Here is a 20,356-nt window from a genome sequence, read left to right as displayed (position 1 = left end):
GAGAGCCGGATAGGCTTCAATGACTTGTTTGGCCACCCCCAAAACCCACGACATTGCCACAGACGTACACGACATGGGGTAGTGGCCGCAAGCGACCCTACAAAGGCCATAGAAATTGCCATGGACCAATACCCACCACAGGAATCGAACCCGCGGTGCCGGAGTGGTGGCCGCCCAGAAAGGACAGCCATAGACCACTTGACCAAACATGCCATTGAATTGTGTTGGCAGCTGGTGCGTGGAGGGGGGTTATATACCCCCGGAGGGAAGGAACGGGAAATCGCTTTCATCCCGTTCTTTCACCCAACCGGGCTGACGTACGGTGTACCGCACTGTACAGCCTTGTTGTGTTGCTCTCTAACCCGCCTGTAGGTAGGTATCTAATCGTCTCTCGCGTCCTTATTAGCATTGAACCAACTCCTCCCTATTTCCAAGTTAGAGTGCAATTCGTTCTCAGCTTGACGTCCTTGTTGTGTCTTCAGGCTACACAGAACCACCCTCCATATGTACAACGATCCTCCTCAATCACTCCGTCATAATTCCCACAACCCCCTTCGTACCTCTCTAGAATCAACTCCCCCCACCCCCCAAATGCCAACTCATCTTCTCCTGTCTCCCCTCTTTAATCGCCTTCTCACCACCACTCCCTCTGCTCTGGCGCGCCTTGATGGCCAAACAGGCCTCGCACCGGTGTACCTTGTTGGGTTTCCCTTTGCGGCCCATGTCCAGCGCTCCGCAGTATTTGTGTCGCACTTGTTCTGTCCATTCTGTGGACCGTGGGGAGCTTGTCAGTTGCGACCATGTAGGAAGAGTTGGCGAGCAAGATGGGGGATGGGGGATGGGAAGATAGGGGGTAAGGGACTGACGGGCTGGGGTACGGGCTGCTTTTGTGGTGCCTGGCTTTTTGGCGTAGGAGTGGCCCATGTTGAGTGGTGAGAAAATCGGGGGTTTGGTGGGTTTGGTGGGTGTGTTTCCGAGGTTTTGGCTGGGGAAAAGTCGCTAGCGGATTGATTGTAGTTGTGGCCAAACCGTTTTCTTGAGTGATTTGAGTTTGGAAAAAACGGCGGATTTAGATAGGTCGAGGGACAAAGGGGTTGTTTTGAGATTGGTACGATAGAACAATTGAGCAGAACGGAGATGAACGTTTGGGGGGAGGGTTGTATTTATCCGTTCTGGGTTTCACTTTTAACGTCAGGTGTCGAATCAAAAGGTGTACTCAGGTGACATTCAACGTCCAATGATTGTCGTGGAGGACCTGACAGAACTTAGTTAATACTGCCGGTAACATTTGCCTTACAAATCCACTGCTTATGCAGCGTGCAAAACGACGGATTCAACCAGTAAAAGTATTATACGCACAAACAGATGTAGTGTTGTGTGTGTACAACGGAAGTGCTGTGTATCGAATGGCCATGGCCAGATGACATCACACCTCGGAGCGGCCCGTGCAACTTCCAAGCGAAATCTTCAATCGACCGTTTAGAGAGTTCTAATTATAGATCACCAGGCGTAAATGTCCTACGACCTCCGGGATCTTTCAAGAACGGTTAATCAACTTATCCGTCGTTTATTAGCCCCGATCTGGGGTTGATGAGTGCAAGAAGCCACGAGGGAACGAAGCAGGTCAGGTAATTATTATTACACCGTGCGAACGAATCGGCACCGTTTGAATTCTGTCAGTGCATGTGCAGCAGAGTCAGAGTGAGCAGTTTCAATACAAAACGATCTCGAGTTTTGGATAACCTCAAATTCAACTATAGTAGAAAAGAAGCTGATTAGGGGCTAATTAACTCAGGGCAGTTGTATGTTTTCTAACCCTCTAATCCCACGGGAACAATAATTCAGAACTTCAGAATCGATCCCCATGTATTGAAACGATGTTTTTTTTTTTCTCTTCTTTTTTCAACAACGTTAACCAAACACGAACTAAAATCTCCCCAATCAAGAGGATGCTCGCACAGACACAACAAAAGCAGTATCAGCACCAGCAACCCCCAATCTCCACCCCCATCCTCAAGCCTCATCATCACCATCTTCACCATCATCATAACCTGTAGCTTCAAACAACAACTAAAGAAGACAGTCAAGACACCTTGGCCCGTTCACTTCTTCTTCCCCCCTCGCTTCTTCTCCCCCCCTCACTTCTTCTTCCCCCCCTCCCTTAACTTCAGCGTTGAGTATCCCGTCGCGCGGGCTCGGGAGTTCGAATGGTACTTCTTCTCCTCCCCCCTTCTTCCCCTTCCCCAACCTCCCCGGCACCCTCAACACCCGCCCCTCCATCATCCCCCTCGCCGCACACCGCCCCCACCTCGCATTCTGCCTCAACCCAGGCTCCCTTTCGTGCCGATCATACCACGCCTGTCTGGACTGCGGGTTCCGCAGGATATACCCCGGCGGCGGGCGCGGTTTGCCGTCGAAGGTGACTGGGTGGGTGGGGTTGAATAGGTGGAGGTGGATTTCGTCTGGGTGGGGTTGGTGTTGGTATTGGTATTGCGGGGGGCGTTGGGCTTGGTCAACTGGTGGGTGGTAGGGGGGCCGGTGGTGGGTTGGGTGGTGTTGCGGGGGGTGGATGTCTGCGAGGATGGTTTCGTCATAGGTCTGCAACGGTACCGAACCGAAGCGGTTAGTTACTGTAACTACATCCGTCCAAAACTAAGAAAAGAAAGCACCATGGTGCTGCGAAACATAAAAAACCTCGCTCACCGGCGGGTATGCCCTCCTTCCCGGCCCACTCGCAGCAGCAGCAACCTCTGCATACTCCGGCGGCGGCGTATTTTCCTCCTCCTCCCCCGGCGCGGTATACCTAGGCGCCGCAACCTCTGGCAACCTATTCTCTCCATCCTCCCCATCTCTTCCCCCCTGTCGCTGTCCCAACCCCATCCGGGCCATCCGGGCCATCCCCACCTCCAACTCCTGCACCCCCTGTCCCCCCCGATTCACCACAGGCGCCAACACAAACCTCCTCCTCCCCCCCTCCGGCGCAGGCGGAGCAGGCAACCACTCCCTCCACCGCCCATCATCCATCGCCTCGCCATAATCCTCAACCGGACGCTCCGCCAAAGACCAAGGGTCGTACTCCCGACCGTAGTAGCGGCGCCTGTTGTATTGGGTGTTCCAGGGTCCGCGGTGGCCTTGTCGGTGGGGGTTGAGGGCGTGGGTGCGGGGATCGATGGGGTCCCGCGGGGGACGGCCGTTGAGGGGGGGGCGGAGGCGGGGGGGGGGGGGGGGGGGGGTGAAGGGGCCGCGGACGGTGGTGATGATGCCGCGGGGGCCTGGGGGGGTGGGGGTGATCGGGGTGGGGAAGTTGTTGACGCCGAGGGCGCCGGTGGTGGTGTTGGCGACGGGGCGGGTGCTGGGGCTGGTGGCGGGGGTGTTGGCGGGGGTGCCGGTGTAATTGTGAGGGCAGGCGTTGGCCTGCTCCTCGGTGATGCAGTTGAGATTCTGCAGATGCCGGCACGTAGCGCAAGGACGCGAGGGGGTGGTGGCCTGCGCCTGCTGGGGAGATTGGAAAGATTGGGAAGACTAACCATGTGTTAGCCAAGGCACAAGGGTGAGGAGGCCGAGGCTAATGACATAGCGAAGGATGATGACGACATACCATTGTGATGTTTGGGTTGATATTGAGGTTGGTCTGTTGAGACTGAGAGATGTCAAGTGACGAGTGTAGATTTGTAGTGATAGACTGGAGTGAACGAACTGTGGACGGATGGGTATCAGAAAAGACAACTCTACAAACTGGGGGACGGCCGCCTCTTATATAGTTTCCCAGACTCACCATTAGACAGTCTTGTGAACCTGAAGTCTAGTAGTCTGCTGTTAGGTTCGCAAGGGATAAGACTGAACCTTACCTTCATGCAGTCGATGGTGGGTTTGCTGCACCTTAAAACACCTGCGGAATGACGTCCATTCCGGGCCAAAAAAACAGTGCTCAAAACAGCGCAATGTCAATTCCAGATTAGCCTCCTATGCAGTTCCATGTAGTTCCATCGTCCAGTCATCATACATAAACCCTCAGATCATGGGTCATTGCCCAGCCTTTCCCATTCCATCGGTTCTCAAAACCTGGTCCTCACTCCTCGGCCTCCTCACCCTCCACAACGACAACGACATACCGCCGCGAGCTCTCCACCTCAGACGCAAGGTCATCCTCCTCGTCACCATCTTCTTCTGTCACGTGCACCGCGTGGTTTTCGGTGCTGTTGGAGACCATTTGAGCCGAGCCATCGAGCGCGTTGATAGCGACGACATGATGGCGGTGGCGCTCCAGGAGCTCCGGTGGTGCGGTGCCTTCGGGGAAGACCACGACACGGCGGTTCTTCCTCCGGCTCTCAACTCCGTGGGCGGTATCGCGTTCCTCGTCGATCACGTACAGGCTGCCGGCGGCTAGGAATGGGTCGGTTGCGGGTGCATGGGGGGCCTCACGCATGACATAGCGACGCTCCGAGTTGCTGGCCTTGCTCGCGGCATCGCTAGAGATGGATCGTTTCGGATTTGGGTTCGTCGGGCCCGACACGGGGGTCTCGAGGGACGCTTGGAATCGAACGGAGGAGGTGGACGAGTCGACGCTGCCGGGGCCAGTCGTGTTGGCGACGGAGAAATTGTCGACGCTGAAATGCCGGCGGTGCGAGCGGGGTTTGCTGTCGGTCGAGCCGTGTCGTTGGGCATAGCTGCCCTCTTTCCCCTTGGCTAGGAGGGACCCGGATTCCTCGTCTGGCCGTCCCGGAACAAGAACATGGGACCGTCTGTTCGAAGGAGAATTGCGGAGATACCCCCGGACGTACAGCAACGAGGCGAGACTGGTGCCGCCCGCAACGATGGCCATCGACTTGTTCATGGTCTGCCATCCCCAGAGGTAATTGACCGCTCCCGCAAATAGCGGCCCGATCAGGCCGCCCCAGGCCACGGCCAGGTGTGGGACGACGGTGGTCATGGCTGCAGCGGCGCGCGGGTCGCCAGCAGAGGAAGCGCTGAGGGCATTCCCAATCTCTCGGACCATGGGATCGCCGCAAAGACCAGTTGCAAACGAAATGCCGCTCAGAGTCAGCAAAAATGATTGTTGCACGACCCAGCTGTGCCCGCGGAGCTGGCCCAGGTATAAAAAGGCGGGCACGCAGGCCAAGAACCCTGCCGAGGTGAGGAAGTGGGTGGAGCCCGGTACACGTGTCGCCAGAACACCTGTCACCACACCAATCAAGGCGGTGGGGGCCGACAGCGGAACAAACATGTATCCGGTCTCCAGCGCCGACCAGTGGAAGCGCCGCTCGACAAAAAGCGGGAGCACACTCTGCAGGGCCGAAGTGAGGAAGTTCACGGCCAGATATCCGCCAAAGGCGCCGACAAGCCGTGGCGACCAAGGAATGCCGGCGGGAAGAGCTGCGGGCGCGCTCAATCGGCTTCGTGGTGCGGGGATTGTCGTCGGGGAGACGGATCGAGACGACCTCCTGCTGCTAAAGCCGTCGGAGCCAGAAGCCATCGTACCGTAGCCACCACCACTTTGTTGGCTGTCTGGCCCGAGTAGCGCGGTGGTCTCTTCCACCGAGCCGGCCAGCTTCAGCGATGTGGCGCCACCAACGACAAAAGTCAGCAGCATATTCAACGCAACGAGCGCATAGGCGCAAAAAAAGATGGCGTCAAGGTCGAAGTGGTCAGTCAGGAACCCGGCAACCAAGGGGGCTCCTGTCATCGCAGTGTGTTGGAGAAAGGCTGGTGACAGCCAAGTTGGTCCGGCGGTCGTAACAGTCGCAAACAAGCCGGCGGACGATCCGGTGATCGCGGCTGCGGCAAATCCATGAACGGCCCGGGCCAAAATCAATTGCAGGATGCCCGAGGACGACTGCAGCAGAGAAAATGCGGCAGCAGAGCATGCCAGGCCTCCGAGCAGCACAACGTAGCTCAACGGACCCTGGCGGGTGAGCAAGGGGATTAACGCTGGGCGTCGTTAGCATACAAAAACGGGGGTCGATGGTGAAGTGAGCTCACGAGAGACCACAGCGAGTGCGCCGCCATAGGCCGATATCAATACGGAGGTCCATATTTGGACTACAAAGCAGTTAGTAGCCGTAAAAGCTGCCGTGGTCGGAGATCACGCACCTTGCTGCTGGGGAACCTGGATGCGATGCTCGAGAATGGTCGGAATTAAGGGTATCACCTAGTCGATCAGCATCTTCCACCACGTGTTGAATACGTTAATTGAAAGAAAACCTACAAGACCGGAAAGAAACACATCCTAATCACCAGGGTGGTTAGCAAAGACAAGACCTTCCACAGTTGAGGGGCCAAAAAATCAACTCACGCTAAAAGCAGCAAGCCTCGCCAACAACACCAGCAACGCCTTGACCCAAGTTTCCGTTTCTTGAGCCCCTCCACCCGAGTGCAGCGGAAAAACACGCGAGTCCTCCATACTCGACACGGCAGTCGCGGTGGGTGAGCTAGCACTCGCCGACGGGCTCGGGGTCGTCAGGCTCGAGGATCCAGCAGGTGGGTGCTGCTCGGCGCTCCGGTTCAGAATCACACGAGCAAGCTGTAAAACTCGAGTCGCAAGCCCCGAAGACGACGCGGGGCCCTCATTTCGCAAAACCGCCCCGAGCAAGCGCCCCGTCTCCGTCTCCGAGTCAGCCTGAGGAGTGCCCATTCGCGTGGTTGTGTTGTGGGTTGTTCTTTCTTTCTCCCCGCGCGTGTGTGCGTGCCCGTGTGGTGGGTGTGTTTGCTTTTTGGGAGAGGTCGCGTGGACCTCGCTCAGGACCGGCCGGCCGGCGTGACAGAGAACCTCTCGCCCACCAAGGACATAAATCCCCAACCTTGGAAAACGGGCGTCCGGCTCAAAAATGCAAGGCAGAAAATTCCTTTCACCAACTTCGCGCTGCCAACAAAAACAAAAGAGAAGGAAAGACCCAAAAGGTCGTCCTTGCCCAGAAGAGTTTCGGCTCTCTTTCCCCCAGCTGATCACACCTTCCACCAAAACGAACTGCAGTGGGGCATTAACCAACCAGAGCCTCGGCGACCCCCCTTTCCAAGCCGTCCCTTCCCCCGGGAAACCCCCCATTCACCCAAAAGGGTCCCCCCAAGAACCCATCTCCCCCGCCTTCTTCAGCAGTTCAGCTGCCCACCACCCCGCAAAGCAACTCCTTCAAGGTTCACGATTGGGCCAAAATATCCCCGGCAACCCCGAATGGGCGTGAGGGGGGCGCTCATCAGCAGTGCCGAATTTGGCAGATTGGCACCCATTGGGTCACTGGGTGTGCCGTGCCGGCGCCCGGGGTCATCCCCCCGCGCGCGAAATGGGGACGCTAATCGACATGGTTTGCGGCATCGCGTCGGAATGCAACCCCCATTTTCTTTTGGTGGGACCCCGGTTTCTCTTTGAGGTGGGGATGGATCGAGGCAGGGGGCTGGGGATGGGATGACTCGGTTTTCGGGCCGAGTTGTTGTTGTTGACTTTGGTGTTTCGTCATGCGCTTTAGCAGTGGGCTCGGTAAGATGATGGATTGTTTTCAAGACTGACTCCGGATTGTCGGATCTCAATGGGTACATCGATATCCTGAGACAGAAGCAGAACTAAGTCGAGTTGGATGCTTGATGTGATGGCCCGCTCAAAGTGGTTGACGAGAGCGCTGTCCTTGTATATGGAGCGGTCCTCACGTAAACTCGGCAAGGTAAGGAAAATCCCGGCGAATCATACAGGCAGTCCGGAGGTCCAGGAGAATGGATGCGGAGAAGATCAAGGACTTTGAAGTAACTAAAGTACGCTCAGGAATGGACCGGGCGTTCGGCTGATTTAGCCGGATAAGACCGAGAGGAGGCTGTTGAACAAGACTTACAAGAGCATGATGTCTTTGAGAGAGACGGAGTAAGTCAAAGGCCAGCGACTCAGCACCTTCTGTGCCGCGACCGCTGAAGGAGGACTCGCTACTCTATGTTCTGGGAGTATCACAATGACGGCAGTGTACAGACCATAGCCCTTGATGATGGGCGTGTTTCGCTCCAAGTCAAGATAATTATATAACTCCACCACCACAAAGGGCAAAGATTCAGCAAACACCGCCCGACGCGGCGAGTTCACTGGTCATCCGGAGTATGCGGCGGGTTGACATGTTCTCTGCAGAACGCAGCGGGTCAGCATGTTCCATATGGAACGCGGCGGGCACCCCATTCAGTCTTTGTCACGTACCCTCGGCGAGGCAACAGACAACTGTGATCGCGGAGCCCGAGGCGGCGGACAGATCCAGTCCCACCCTTCTCAGCGCCCTGGTGCGGGCGGCGGGGACGAGAAGACCATCGATTTGGTGATTGACCGCCGCGGGCTATGAGCTGGAAATGTAGTACTCGTTCCTCGGTCGACCGCCAGCGAGATAACCTCGCAGACAAGGACCCGGTCGACATTGCAGATCGCCAACCCGCGGCGGGCGGTAATCACTGTGCGAGAACAAGCACGGCGGTCTGCTGAATGGCGATGTATTGGTTCAGTGCAGAGATTGATGGCAGCTGCTTTGTCCGTATGCCGCGGGGATAACATGGTGCAATGTCGGACTTGCCTGGCTTTCAGGGTACAACGCGGCTACATTGCGTTCATTGTGGGAGTTCTCGCGGCGGGCTGGCGATCATGGATCGCGATGCCAGTGTAGAAATGGCCAGCTGCTTTGAAATCGCAGCGGGGTTTTCTACAATCTCTACGATCAATGCCTTGGGCGACGAACATAACCGTAGACCTCCTCCCAGATTTTGTTGCTGCTGCAGACAGCTCTCAATGTTGTGTCGAGGTGTCCACCATTCTGCTAGCCTAAGGTCTACCAGGTAAGCTGTCCACAATTAAGTGATTGCGTATTTTAAACGTTGCAATAAGAAATGAAAAAAAAAGAAAACGTGAAAAGAAAAAGAAAATACCGCATACCATCAAGCTTCCCAGGCAACACAGGTCATACAGGCCTGCTCTGACATCACCCCCAGGTGTCGCTAGCCCGATACCAACCCAACATTCCCACGCTCTCGCCCAGACATAAACGACTCTCTCCCTTGATATTCCCCCTCAAGCCTGACTCTCCCAGGCACATCCCTAGAATACACGCCGGCGTAGGCGAGGTACCGAGCCCAAGACAAGAACCATTGCTCCACGGCGCAGTGGCTGGAGCGAGAGCAGGCTGCGACATAAAACCCAGGCCCAGCTGAGGGCTCGTTCCTCCTCCCCTCAGCGACGCGTTCGGCGGGGAAGACTCCACTGAAGACAACGAGGCCGACGGGGTGGTCCCTTTACCCGTCCGTGTGGAGAATATGGACATCCATGATCCCGCTGCGGCCATGCAAGGCGAGAAAAGTCCAGTGCCTGGCCAGGGAAGGAAGGTCGAGGACTTCACTGCTACGCTTCACGTCTCGTTCTCTTAGGGGGCTGTTGCTCGCCAGCCAGCCAGCCATAACCGCCAGAAACCTTCCATAGGTTCTAACGTCCACGTCCCCCGTCGCCGGCGTTTTTCGGACCCATTTCGGCGTATAGGTTGTGCTCCCTGCGTTGTCTGCCAGAAATTAGCTGGTTACTTTTTGTTTGTTTTTCCTCCCGCTAGTAGGTAGCGTCTCAAACGTGACTACTACTGCTCTCATCTACGGGCAAAGACAACGAGAGAGATTTGCTTTGTCTCTCGCTCTCCCTCCTACCAAGGGCGGCTCTGAAGCTAATTACCTGGCTCCAATGCTGATTCTCGAGGTAATTAGGTGCTGAAGGAGGAGAATTGGAAAGGAGGGATGGGGGTTGTGGCAATGCGAGGCACAAACGGACTTTTAACAGACACAAGAGCTGCGACGCCTCTCTGGGCAGATGTGGGATGACCCTCCGGTCAACAACAACGAGTAGTTAGAATAAAATGTTTTTTCTTTTCTTCTTTTTGTCTTCCACTGATCCCCCATTTTGAGAGGGCTGGTAAGACAGTTGTCATATAAGTCACCGATTGAAATTATATGTTTCCAACTCATTTGAGAATATAACAAACAACAATTGCCTTCTGTGAGCCTAAATGGCCACACTTTTGTCCATTTTGAGGAAAATAAAGGTAGGGTGGGCGGGATATCGCAAGACACCGATCAAGTGTCTCAGCCATTAACCCCCTTAATACACGGCTATTGGACATCGGTAGCTCAAGTGTTACATGCCTTCCCGTCACTCTCATCTTGTTCTAAGATCTCCACAATGTGTTAAATATTAAGCAAGGAAAAGCCAAGAGAGGCAAAAATCCCAACATCGCTATTCTTCAGACTCCCACATCGCCTTGACCCCACCCGAGGGACATCTCAACTTGGTTCGGACGTAGTGTCGGCACGATCCCTGACACGACACAAACGCCGCCCAGACCGGGTCGTCATGCGAGCGGCCACGACCGAGCCTATGATACGATGTGATGGAGATGTGCCAATAAGGTTCTGGCTCGATTGCATCGTCACCGGATTCAACCTTCTTCTTCTTCTTCTTCCCCCCTCGACTAGGGTGATCCCGCCTCTGTTCGATGTTTATCACGTGATCCGTACAACAGAACTTGCATGAGTCCATAATGCTGTCACGGGGTATGAATGGTCGAGATGCGGGCGATAGTGGTGATGATGAAGTGGGAGATGGGGGTGGGCCCGGGGGTACTGGTTTTGATGCTGCTGAGGGCGGGATGGCGAAATGGATGACGGCAGATGTCGACCCTGCCGTGAAGATGTGCCCGCAGAGCTCCCGCCCTTCGACTTTGATGGCAGCACGCAAGGCGTCGTCCGTCCATCCAACGGCGTTCAGCGTTCGGTTGACGCATAGCAGAAGCTCGTTCTGGCGGATCCGGGCAGACCATCGTTCTTCCCACGGCAGCGGGGCCGGTCTCTCTTTGTGTGCCATCGTGGTGGTGGTCGGTTGGACGTTGAAGATTTCTAGGGGGAGGCCGATGGGCGGGCCGTAGAGATGACGGTTCATGACTAGACGGACGGCCGGGTACTCGACGACGACGACGCTTCCGTAGAGGTGACGGCGGTTGAGATAACAGGAGTGGTGGCGGTGGGGGAGACGCCTTACGGGGGGCAACGGAAACGGGTCGTAGTAATTACGAATGGTCGGCCCGACCATAGTATAGATGGGATGCAGGATCTTGCAGTCTGAGCAGTACCACCATTCATTCCCGATCTCCTTCTCCACGAACTCGAGCAGGGCCGCCCGTGCCGACGGCCCCTTCTTTATGAGAGCTTGTTTTGCTGTTGGAAAGAGGAGGTTGAACATCGGCTTGCACGCCAACGACAAGGCGGCGGTTTCGGTTGGTGACAAGTGATCTCTGGCGAGGTAGACGATAATGTCGACGGGTAGGTTTAAAAATCTCGATACAGTCGGCGGTGTTGGACTTGGGGCAGGACTTGGGCTGCCACACGTCTTTGGGTTCGCGGACTGGCGGCGTCTGTGCCTGCGGGGGGCTAGGCCGCACAACTTGGGGCCGGGCATTGTTGGAGGAGTGGAATTCAATTAAAAGTGTTTGGCGTTTTGGGAGTTGGGAGAAAGAAGAAAGCGAGGATTGCCGCCATGGTCAGAGATTAAAAGCTGGTCTGACAGCGTGCACGTACACGGGATGATCGTTTTCTACGTCATGAGCGGCCACATGAATAAAATACATATCATTTGCAATGTCGGGTTTAGGATACCATTGCATTGGAGAAATTTAATTTAGTACAGCGCTGCTGATAAGGTTCTGAACCCAAACCGCTCTTTCCGTGACAACGTGCATGTGGAAAATACGCCATCGTTTGGACGAACGATACTTCCTTCCGAGAGTATTGGCCTTTTAGAGTGAACAAAGAAAATCAAATTCAAGCGAACTTGTAGGGCCTTTCCCATTCACTGTCCGGTGGGTTCAAGAGGTCTCGTCACCTGCAATCAAACGTGTGTTCCCTTGGTGCTGCCCGAGGCCTCAATCTCGTGGGCAGTCCGAGCACCTGCCTCCCTTTATAACTCACCGGGCCTTTCAACTCCCTCTCCTATACCTATGATGCATAGTGCGTCTGGGGGCCTGTCCCGGGTTCGATTCCTCGGCAGGCACCTTGAACAGTAAAACCTGTTTTCCACCAACAGATTTTCGTAACCCCTGGGGCCTTCGGGACCCCAGGGGCGAGCTTTTGGCGTTTTCTTATTCAAGACTTTTGGAACCTTTTTATGATCTCCACAATCTGTTACCATAAACACCCCACAACACCAGCCCCACTCTTCACATCACTCCATCACTCTAGGACTCCCGACCTTTCAAGTGTGCTGCAGTTTCTGTCGACTTCTTCTGCTAAGTTTTACGAGGTTTTGGGTTACAATTGCCCTCAATTCTGTGAAGATCTGAAGAGGTGTGGTGGAACTGTTGTTTCGCTCACTGTTGGGGATTCGGACACCTGGATTTTTCTAGAAAACGGAAGTTGAAAGTAAGCTTCAGCCGAGGCTACTTGATCAGTTAATTAGTCAGAAAGGTCAGGGAACGGAAATCAAGGTAAAGCTGACAAAGACAAAGATGTCTAAAATGTCGCTTTAGATAGATATGCTATCTGCAGTATCACATCGCTTCACGTCCAATTCACCACCCAACGCCATATACAAAACCCGTGTCTCGACAATGAACAACGACCACCTATTTACCACCCAAACTTTTCAACCGCCACCCTAACCCTCCTCCCCTTCCCGACCTCCCGCGCGCACACATTCCTCACCATCCGATTCAGCCCGTCCGGCCCAGACACCACCACCCCGACCTCTCTTCTCCCTCGGACGTCCGATTCTCTATCCTCAGTATCAGAAATCCACGCACCAACCAATCCCTCCACATCCGGCCGTCCAGCTTCCACCGTCGGCTCAGGCATCACCAGGTCCAGCCCACGCGCGACGAGCTCCTCAAGCTGGGCACGCGGGATCCAGGCTCGGTGCTCGCGGGAGTGCGTGACCCAGAGGAGGTGAACTTTTCTTCTTCTCTTTTTTCTCCTCCCATTTCCATCTCCTCGGATTATCCCCGGAGGAGGGGGAAGCAAAGCCCAAGCCAAACTAAACACCACCGCGATCCCGCTTCCACCAGCAACCAGCACGGCACGCCTGGACGCGCGCAGCATGGAGAGCGCGTGAGGCGAGCCGTAGGGTCCGTCGAGGTTGATTTGGAGTTTGAGGGGGTGAGGGTGACCGAGGAGAGGTTGGTGGGAGTAATGAGTGCGGGCGTGGTTCAGGAGGTCGCGGGTGAAGCCGGAATGGCCGCGGATAAGGAGGGTGAGGTGGGCGTGGTGGGTTTGGACGGGGGTTGTCGGTTGGTGTTTGTCGTCGTCGTCGTCGTCTTCTGCTTCCTTCTCGTATGGCCAACGCCCCGGTGCAGCCGAAGCAATGGTGAATGGGTGAGCTTGCAGCGTGTGGGAGCGTCCAAGAGCCGGCACGGTCAAGAAGACATGGTCGGTCGGTTCCCAACCGTGAAGGATCGACCGACGCGGCCGGGACAGAATCAACGGCCACCACGACAACCTCGACTTCTCCGGCCACGGAACCTCCCAATCCGCCGACACCACATACGTATCCCGATCCAGCACCACCACCTCCGCCTCCAACCCGACCCTCTTCAACCCCAACCTCCAGACCACCCTATCCACCACCCACACCCCCGCCGACACCGCCACATACACCCGACTAGTCGGATAATGAAACCACAACAACCCCAACCCCCCAGCCTGCAGCACCACATGCACCGCCAAAAACACCTCATACCACCTCCTCCGAAACGATGCCAGCGACGTGAACCCCACCACCTCATACGCCACCAACGCGCCCAACCCACACAGAATAATCGGGTGCGTGAAATACACATACGCCGAGCGCGACGCCACCAGCCATTCCCGCGCTAGCACAAACTGCCATAGCACCATCCCCACCGCGTGCACGATCGCTTCCACACAGAGCAGTTCCCCGACCCGTCGGTGGAAGATGTTCAGCGCCTCGTAGGAGTATCCTGTCAGTAGACGTAAGGGTTGGTTCTTGGCGCTGAGGAGGTAGAGGAGAGGTAAATTGACGACGAAGACGCAGCCGGTGCGGTCGGCGAAGATGAAGAAGAAGTCCCAGTGCAGGGGTAGGCGGTAGAGGTGCAGGGTGAGGTTGAGGGCGAGCCAGAGGAGGACGGTGAGGGTGGTGCCGTTGGAGGGAAGGGTGCGGTGGATGAGGGGGAGGGGGGGTGGTTGGTGGAGGAGCCAGGCGTGGATTGTATTGCGCAGTCTCATTAGTATCGTCGGGAAGGATGATGGTGGTGGTGATGATGTTGTCCTCTTCCAGCCTAGTAACGGGCTTCGTTCGAGGTCGATATCTTTCGTTTCTACTGTCGGCGTCACTGTTCCCACGATTGTACCACTCAACGACGACGACGACGACGACGACGACGAAGCCATCCCCAATGATACCCCATCCCCCTCACCACCCTCCTCACTCCCTTGGGCCTCTTCCACCTCCTCCCTCATCAACAACCTCTCCCCGTTTCGATCCATCCATCTCCCCAACCAAAACCACCCCGCCATCCCCAACATAACCCCAACAAACACCACATTATACCAAGCCACAATCACCCTCGCCTCATCCAGCAACTCCAGAAGCTGTCGGATATACTCCACTTTCTCTGGGTCGTTCATCCAGTCGAGGTCGTCTCCTCCCTCATCAGCACCACCGTCTCCGGAAGATAAAAGGGCGCTGATAACCCCATCCCGGCAGATGGGACGTACGAACGAAGGAACGCTGGTTAAGTGTCGATGTGGAACCTGGATGAGCCGCAGGCAAGCGAGTGTGCGGTTCATTGTCGTACTCTCATCGCCTTTTCTCCTTCAAAACTGCAGTCTTACAGGCTCGAGATCCCGAAGGGAATCTAAAAAAAGGATACCAACAAACCAATAAATAAAACCCTCAACCCAAGCCCCCTCAAAAATCCAACCCTCCAGGATCCAAAGAGGGGCAAGTAAGCAAAACCGAACCCGCCGTTCTCGGGGCGTGGGCTTTTGACAAGGTTGAAAGTGGAACATATAAGATGGCAGGATCTTATCAGATCGGCTGATTAAAAAACCGTCAAGTGGAGCCTTTTGTGGGGCCGAAGTCGGTCTTGGCGTGGGTTGAAGTCGGCAAGGTCGGGCACGAGGTGAGCACGTGCTGCATGGTGCTGGGCACGCCGGGCTCGTGAGATGTGGGTTAGGGGGTGTTGGGGTGCCAGAAATAAGATTCCTGTCAATTTGATAGTTAATTGCTTAGGTGTGAAGTGAGGTTTTGGTTTGATAGGATCTGTCAGTGAGTTACAAGATTTATAAGGCATGGTAACGCAGCAATTCACTCACCCTTCCTAAATAGGCTTAATGCAATGATGCACAACACAGAATCTAGTGTTAATTCGACTATTTGTGAGGAACTAGCCCTATGGTGGGATACAGATAGGCCTTCGATTGTATTATTGAGAAAGCTTATAGAAAGAGAACTATCTACGGGGTTGCCTAGCCAAGGGCTCCTTATATCCTGGAGGTCCGTCCTCCCCTGGGATATATATATCCAGGGTCAGTACCTAACAGGCTCTATACCCAGCTTAGGCCTGGTCTAGAGCCCGACTAGAAGCGGCCTACACTACCTAGGCGGCTAACTTAGAAGAGGGACTACTCGGTTGTATCGGTAAACACCGTCGCTTCAAGGGGCGTGCCACCGGCGAATTCTGTTCATCCTGAAACTTAAAGTAGACATACAGCCCCCGTTGTCTACTACGAGGATACATTGGTCTCGCTGTCACCCTCATTCCACTCCCCTCAATTTGCCCGAGTCTCTTCCTCGGCTGCCTGCTTCTTGGCAAGGGCTTCCGTCAAGCTGTAGCTTGCCGGCCTTTCCCAATTCCAAAACTGCTTGTTCAGTACCACCAGATCTCTCCGCTCCACAACTCGAACAGACTTCACCTTGGTCCCGGTCACCTTTCCCTCTTTGTCGTAGGTTGGTAACTCAACAGCAGGTGGCGTGGGCATCTGAGGCCAGTCCAGCCTTTTACAACACCATCAGCTAAAACTTCCCGTTTCCGCGTTTTTTCAGGGGCCCTTGAGAGAGCGGAATGATATCTTGGGAGCCGGGAGAATACCACCAAAAGGGAAGAAACAACTCGAATGTCACATACCACGTGTCTCTCGGGGTAAACTCCTTTGCCTTTAGCTCCGCGACCCACGTGCCCAAAGTGCTTCGAAATACCTCAAGGTCAGCATCCAACTGGACGTCGGGGTGCTTTTCCCACGTCATCCTCAGGACCGCTTCGGCGTCCTGCTCCGCATGGGAACCTCGCGGAAGTGCTCATACAACGTCACAATCTCGAAGAGTGTGAAAATTACGCCCTTGATATCGTCGCGTGCCGGGTTGTAGTCCTTGCCAATCCTGATCGCATAGTTGAAGTCGAGGATGCGGAGGTTGTTGTTCTCATCAACGACGAGATTCCGTGCGGCGATATCTTGATGCATGATCCCATACCGGTAGTTCAGGTCGTCCACCACAAGAGGAGCTGGTGAAGCCAGCGGAGGCAAAAGCGTCTCTTCGTAGCGTTGTTCTCGCGTAGGGTCCCGCCAGGGATGTATCGCTTAGTTAACCCAACAATACCGCCGGCGTTGTGATCAAGGACAACAGAATCGAAAGGGACGATATGGGGGTGGTCACGGGGAAGTCGACTCCAATCGTTGAGTTCGTGCCAGGTCCTGAACATGCCATTCTCCATGAACCAGTACTTGAATGCAGCCACCGTGGTCCCCGGCGTTGTGCACGGGGTCCCTGGGTAGGACACCAAATCCACCTGGGGTCCCAAGCGGTCCAACTCCTTCAAATCTGCCAAGAAGACTGCCTTCACTGGGAAAGAGAAATTCAACGCAGACAAGGGGTAGTTGTTGATGTAAGTCGTCTGGTCGTCGGCGTCCTGGTCGGTCGGGAAACTGACTGGGGCGTATGTCACACCGAAGTGCCTCCTCTGGTCAAAGTCAATGATATGTCAAGTATATGGCCCTCCTGACCTTAAGCTGCCGGTCGCCACCCAAAGTCGCCATTCGGGATCGGTCATCTTGGAGAGTGCGGTAAAAGGAAATGCGTCATGGAGTTCAATCTGAAAGCAATTTGGAACGAAAAGACAAGAGGAGCGCCGTTACGTTTAAACGGCATCGCACCTCAAGGGGAAGGTACCTTTGATACCGGATGTATCATGAATGTTTCTGATGAGCGCGCGACTGTCCGCTTGGTGGTGGCCCACATGTTTAGATGCGGGCCGGCGGCTAAGCCACGGTGAACAGTGGCTTTGGGAAAGCGCTTAGTTCGGACGCTCGATTGATTGGACAGTTTTACCAAATGAGGTGATACTGCCCAGCGCTTTTGCCAGGCCAGCAAGTCCAGGTTTCCAGTTCGGGTGCAAAGTGGCTTTTGATCTTGGTATTTCAATTCCGGGTTTCTCAGTTCCCATTGCTACAAGCCCCAAACTCACACTCCCGTCATCGCTAAAGAATGAAACCTGGGTATCCCTTAGAACATGCCATAATACCCTCGATCATCGATGGGAAGATGTTCATCCCCATTCCCCTTACTTCTTTTCACCAACCTCCCATGTTGAATCCCCGTGGCCAATGTTGACTTTGCCCCTGTATCCCCAACCCCATTCCACTCTCATACGTTTGCGGGTATGGTATTTGCCCTTGGTAAGCCTCAGCGCCCTCATATCCAACACCGGCGAGCCCCAAACCCTGTTGATTCAGAGCTGGGTCGATTTGATACCCGTGCCCATAAAGCCCCCCGTTACCACACCCTATTCCCATCCCCTCCAAGTTTGTTTGTATCCGTATTTGCGGCAGTGCAGCAACACCCGCCTGAAATGCGTACTGCTGTGACTGAGCCCAAAACGCTTCTCGCTGTTGCTGCTGCTGAGAGAGATGCCGCGGTGTCTCCTCCACCAGCTGTGCGCCCGCGACATAGCCGCTGTGATGCTGCTGCTGCGTCGACAACTCCTGAGAGATAAACCCCTCGACATCCACCTCCTTCAAACCCAACTCAAACCAATCCCCATCCATCATATCTAGTGCCGCAAACTCGGGCTCCGGCGTATGCACCGGCGTAATCGCTGGTGTGCTCACCACACCGAGGTATGGACTAGGACTGAGCGAGGGCGTGGAAGCTGAGGACCGACCGGTACCGGACTTCGCGTGGCGGACGGACGATGATGATCCACGGGCCGCTGTCGGACTGTTACTGCCTTCTCGTCTACGGAGCAGGATGCTGTATCTGTTCTTGGCGGCCAGCGAGGTGCGGTTAGGAAAGTGTTCGTGGACAATATCGCTCCAGTTGCGGCCAATTTGTGAGACCAAGTGGAGCAGTCTGGCGTCCTGGGAGTGAGGTTGTTAGAACGGTATCAACCCCGCTTTCAGTACTATCAACAACATACCTCCTCCGGCGTCCAGGGACTCTTGTCGATGCGGGGGTCGAGACAGTCATACCACCGCTTCCAGCACTGATCGCCATTCCGCGTACCGACAGCCTCGGCAATCTTGCTCCACCGCGCCCCGTACAGCCCGACGGCCTCCCGCAGCTTCTCGTCCTCCTCCTTCATCCAGGTGCCCTTGCGGATCGAGTTGGCGATGCTGTAATGCCATCGTTTGCGGCAGTCCTTGTTGTTGCGTCCCGGAATGTGTGTAGCCACTCGGTGCCAGCTGACGGAACCCTTCTCCGGTGACTCTGCGGAGTGTCAATGCCAGGACATGTTGAGAGCCGTCAAAGATATGACTCACCTAGCGCAACCGCCTCGGCGAGAAGTTTGTCTTCCTCCGCGGTCCAAACCTGCCGAACCTTCGGGCCCGCAATCGGCGAGACTTGGGGGGATAATGTTGCCCTTGACGGAACCATAATACCGATTCGTATACTTGTTGCGATCGAGGATACTGTAAGGCAGCGTGTAAGGTCAAGGATCGTGCTTTCTTTGTTATCTCTCCACACTCATAGTTGACAGGGTTGGCAATAGATTCTTATACGGCCCCCATGAACCGCTTGATGGCGCAGCAGCTACGTATCAACCAATGCAGCGTGTGGGGACGGACTTCGCGATGGCCGTGTAGCATTTCCGGACCCGACTAATGGTTCCCGTAACACCGTGTGGGAGTCTTCCCCCGCCGATTCCCCACTTGGTAGGCCGGCCCGGTTTGAACCTTCAGCCCTACGGCTCCCAAAGCTTGGGCAACCCCGGCCAGCAGCATGTCAGAACGTAACGTGACGATCATCTCGACTCATCATGCAGGCGCTTTGCAGTCCGTCCCACCGTCCCGGGGCCACCAGCAAAAGTTAAGCGAGCCGATTGGCCATTGTGATTGGTTTCAAACCTGTGCTTGGGAGCATGCTTGAGGCGGAGCAGACGCCAGTAAAGTCCATTGGCCCGTCTCTCAAGCCGACCGCCCTTTTAACATATCCCCATGCACTATGCAGCCGAGTTCGGTAGGGCTGCTTACTACTGAGAGTGTTGAGACGGGGTCACCCGTGTGGCTGAAGGCCTCCGCAGTATTACCCGAGAAGGAAGGCGATGCCTAGTGCAGTGGTGCCGGTGGCACTCCGCCATTCAGTGTCGGATGGTTCCCCAGTTTTCGACGGGGTTATCAGACGACTCGCACCCGCCGAACGGCACGGCGACGCCGGTTGTGTCTGAGACGCGCCGTGACATCAACATCCGCCGGCGATCAGCCAAGGCGAAATGTTCGGCGCAGTGGCGACGGGCTTGAGGAAGACGCCCGCCGCTGCGTTGAACCGGTAGTCGTGAAAACTAGTGAGAGCCCCGAAGGCCGATGGGATTCAAACCAGCATGGCGGTATAGACGTCATTAGATGCCGAGCTCTCTTGCCGAGGGTCATAATATTGTGAATACCTGGTCGTTGATGGCCCAGGGGAAATCAACTGCAATGGAGTATTGAAACCTACTTTTCCGCGGCTAGGTTGAGGCAACCCGCCAGGAACCCGCCTTTTCGAATCTGGGAACCACAGCAAACGACCTCGAATTGCAGCGAAAAAGGCCGTGTGAGGGCCTCGAAATGGCGGGTGATGCCGCCCCACGCGCCGGTTGGATGGTTTGCTGCAGTGAAACCCCGGCGCGCACATTGATCACGAATTACTGGTCGGCTTTCGCAGTTTCGCTGGGACGTGGCTTGACTGTGCCAAATTGTATTGGGCGATTGGGCGAGGGTTCTAGACCACGAGTCTTGGCCACGAACACACGGCAGGAAACGAAAACAAAATGTCGCTTTGTTTTGTCTTTCCCTCTTCCTTGGCGCCGAATCGACTAGGCAGCGACAAAAGGCCGCAGAAGGAGGGCCGAGCGGAGTGATCTTTTGAGGGCAAAGTCAGGTAATT

At 55.4% G+C, this 20,356-nt stretch overlaps 6 protein-coding genes across 6 annotated transcripts; all 6 read right to left on the bottom strand.

Annotated features, from left to right (window-relative positions):
- Positions 1–570: 570 nt before the first annotated feature.
- C8A04DRAFT_27204 (uncharacterized protein) lies at positions 571–924 on the bottom strand (the record flags this gene model as incomplete). Its single annotated transcript, XM_062780218.1, has 2 exons — positions 571–767; positions 867–924. 2 exons carry the CDS (start codon positions 922–924, stop codon positions 571–573), a joined length of 255 nt encoding a protein of 84 aa, XP_062638328.1.
- A 1,089-nt stretch (positions 925–2,013) lies between these two features.
- Positions 2,014–3,601, bottom strand: C8A04DRAFT_27203 (uncharacterized protein; the record flags this gene model as incomplete). The annotated part of the gene is made up of 4 exons (XM_062780217.1): positions 2,014–2,070; positions 2,143–2,598; positions 2,704–3,522; positions 3,599–3,601. The coding sequence occupies 4 exons, from the start codon at positions 3,599–3,601 to the stop codon at positions 2,014–2,016; spliced, it is 1,335 nt and encodes a 444-aa protein (XP_062638327.1).
- Positions 3,602–4,069: 468 nt separating this feature from the next.
- C8A04DRAFT_27202 (major facilitator superfamily domain-containing protein) lies at positions 4,070–6,631 on the bottom strand (the record flags this gene model as incomplete). Its single annotated transcript, XM_062780216.1, has 5 exons — positions 4,070–5,928; positions 5,980–6,039; positions 6,091–6,148; positions 6,206–6,226; positions 6,293–6,631. 5 exons carry the CDS (start codon positions 6,629–6,631, stop codon positions 4,070–4,072), a joined length of 2,337 nt encoding a protein of 778 aa, XP_062638326.1.
- A 3,594-nt stretch (positions 6,632–10,225) lies between these two features.
- Positions 10,226–11,443, bottom strand: C8A04DRAFT_27201 (uncharacterized protein; the record flags this gene model as incomplete). The annotated part of the gene is made up of 1 exon (XM_062780215.1): positions 10,226–11,443. One exon carries the CDS (start codon positions 11,441–11,443, stop codon positions 10,226–10,228), a length of 1,218 nt encoding a protein of 405 aa, XP_062638325.1.
- A 1,166-nt stretch (positions 11,444–12,609) lies between these two features.
- On the bottom strand, positions 12,610–14,784 carry C8A04DRAFT_11055 (ferric reductase transmembrane component 1; the record flags this gene model as incomplete). Its single annotated transcript, XM_062776819.1, has 2 exons — positions 12,610–14,422; positions 14,495–14,784. The coding sequence occupies 2 exons, from the start codon at positions 14,782–14,784 to the stop codon at positions 12,610–12,612; spliced, it is 2,103 nt and encodes a 700-aa protein (XP_062638324.1).
- Positions 14,785–17,565: 2,781 nt separating this feature from the next.
- On the bottom strand, positions 17,566–18,868 carry C8A04DRAFT_36100 (uncharacterized protein; the record flags this gene model as incomplete). The annotated part of the gene is made up of 3 exons (XM_062783405.1): positions 17,566–18,351; positions 18,411–18,700; positions 18,754–18,868. 3 exons carry the CDS (start codon positions 18,866–18,868, stop codon positions 17,566–17,568), a joined length of 1,191 nt encoding a protein of 396 aa, XP_062638323.1.
- Between the last annotated feature and the right edge of the window lie 1,488 nt (positions 18,869–20,356).

This window comes from Dichotomopilus funicola, assembly GCF_033296635.1.
Source record: "Dichotomopilus funicola strain CBS 141.50 unplaced genomic scaffold C8A04scaffold_19, whole genome shotgun sequence".
NCBI lineage: Eukaryota > Fungi > Ascomycota > Sordariomycetes > Sordariales > Chaetomiaceae > Dichotomopilus > Dichotomopilus funicola.
The sequence above is the reverse complement of the archived record's forward strand: the minus strand, read 5'-3'. Positions and strand labels throughout refer to the sequence as shown.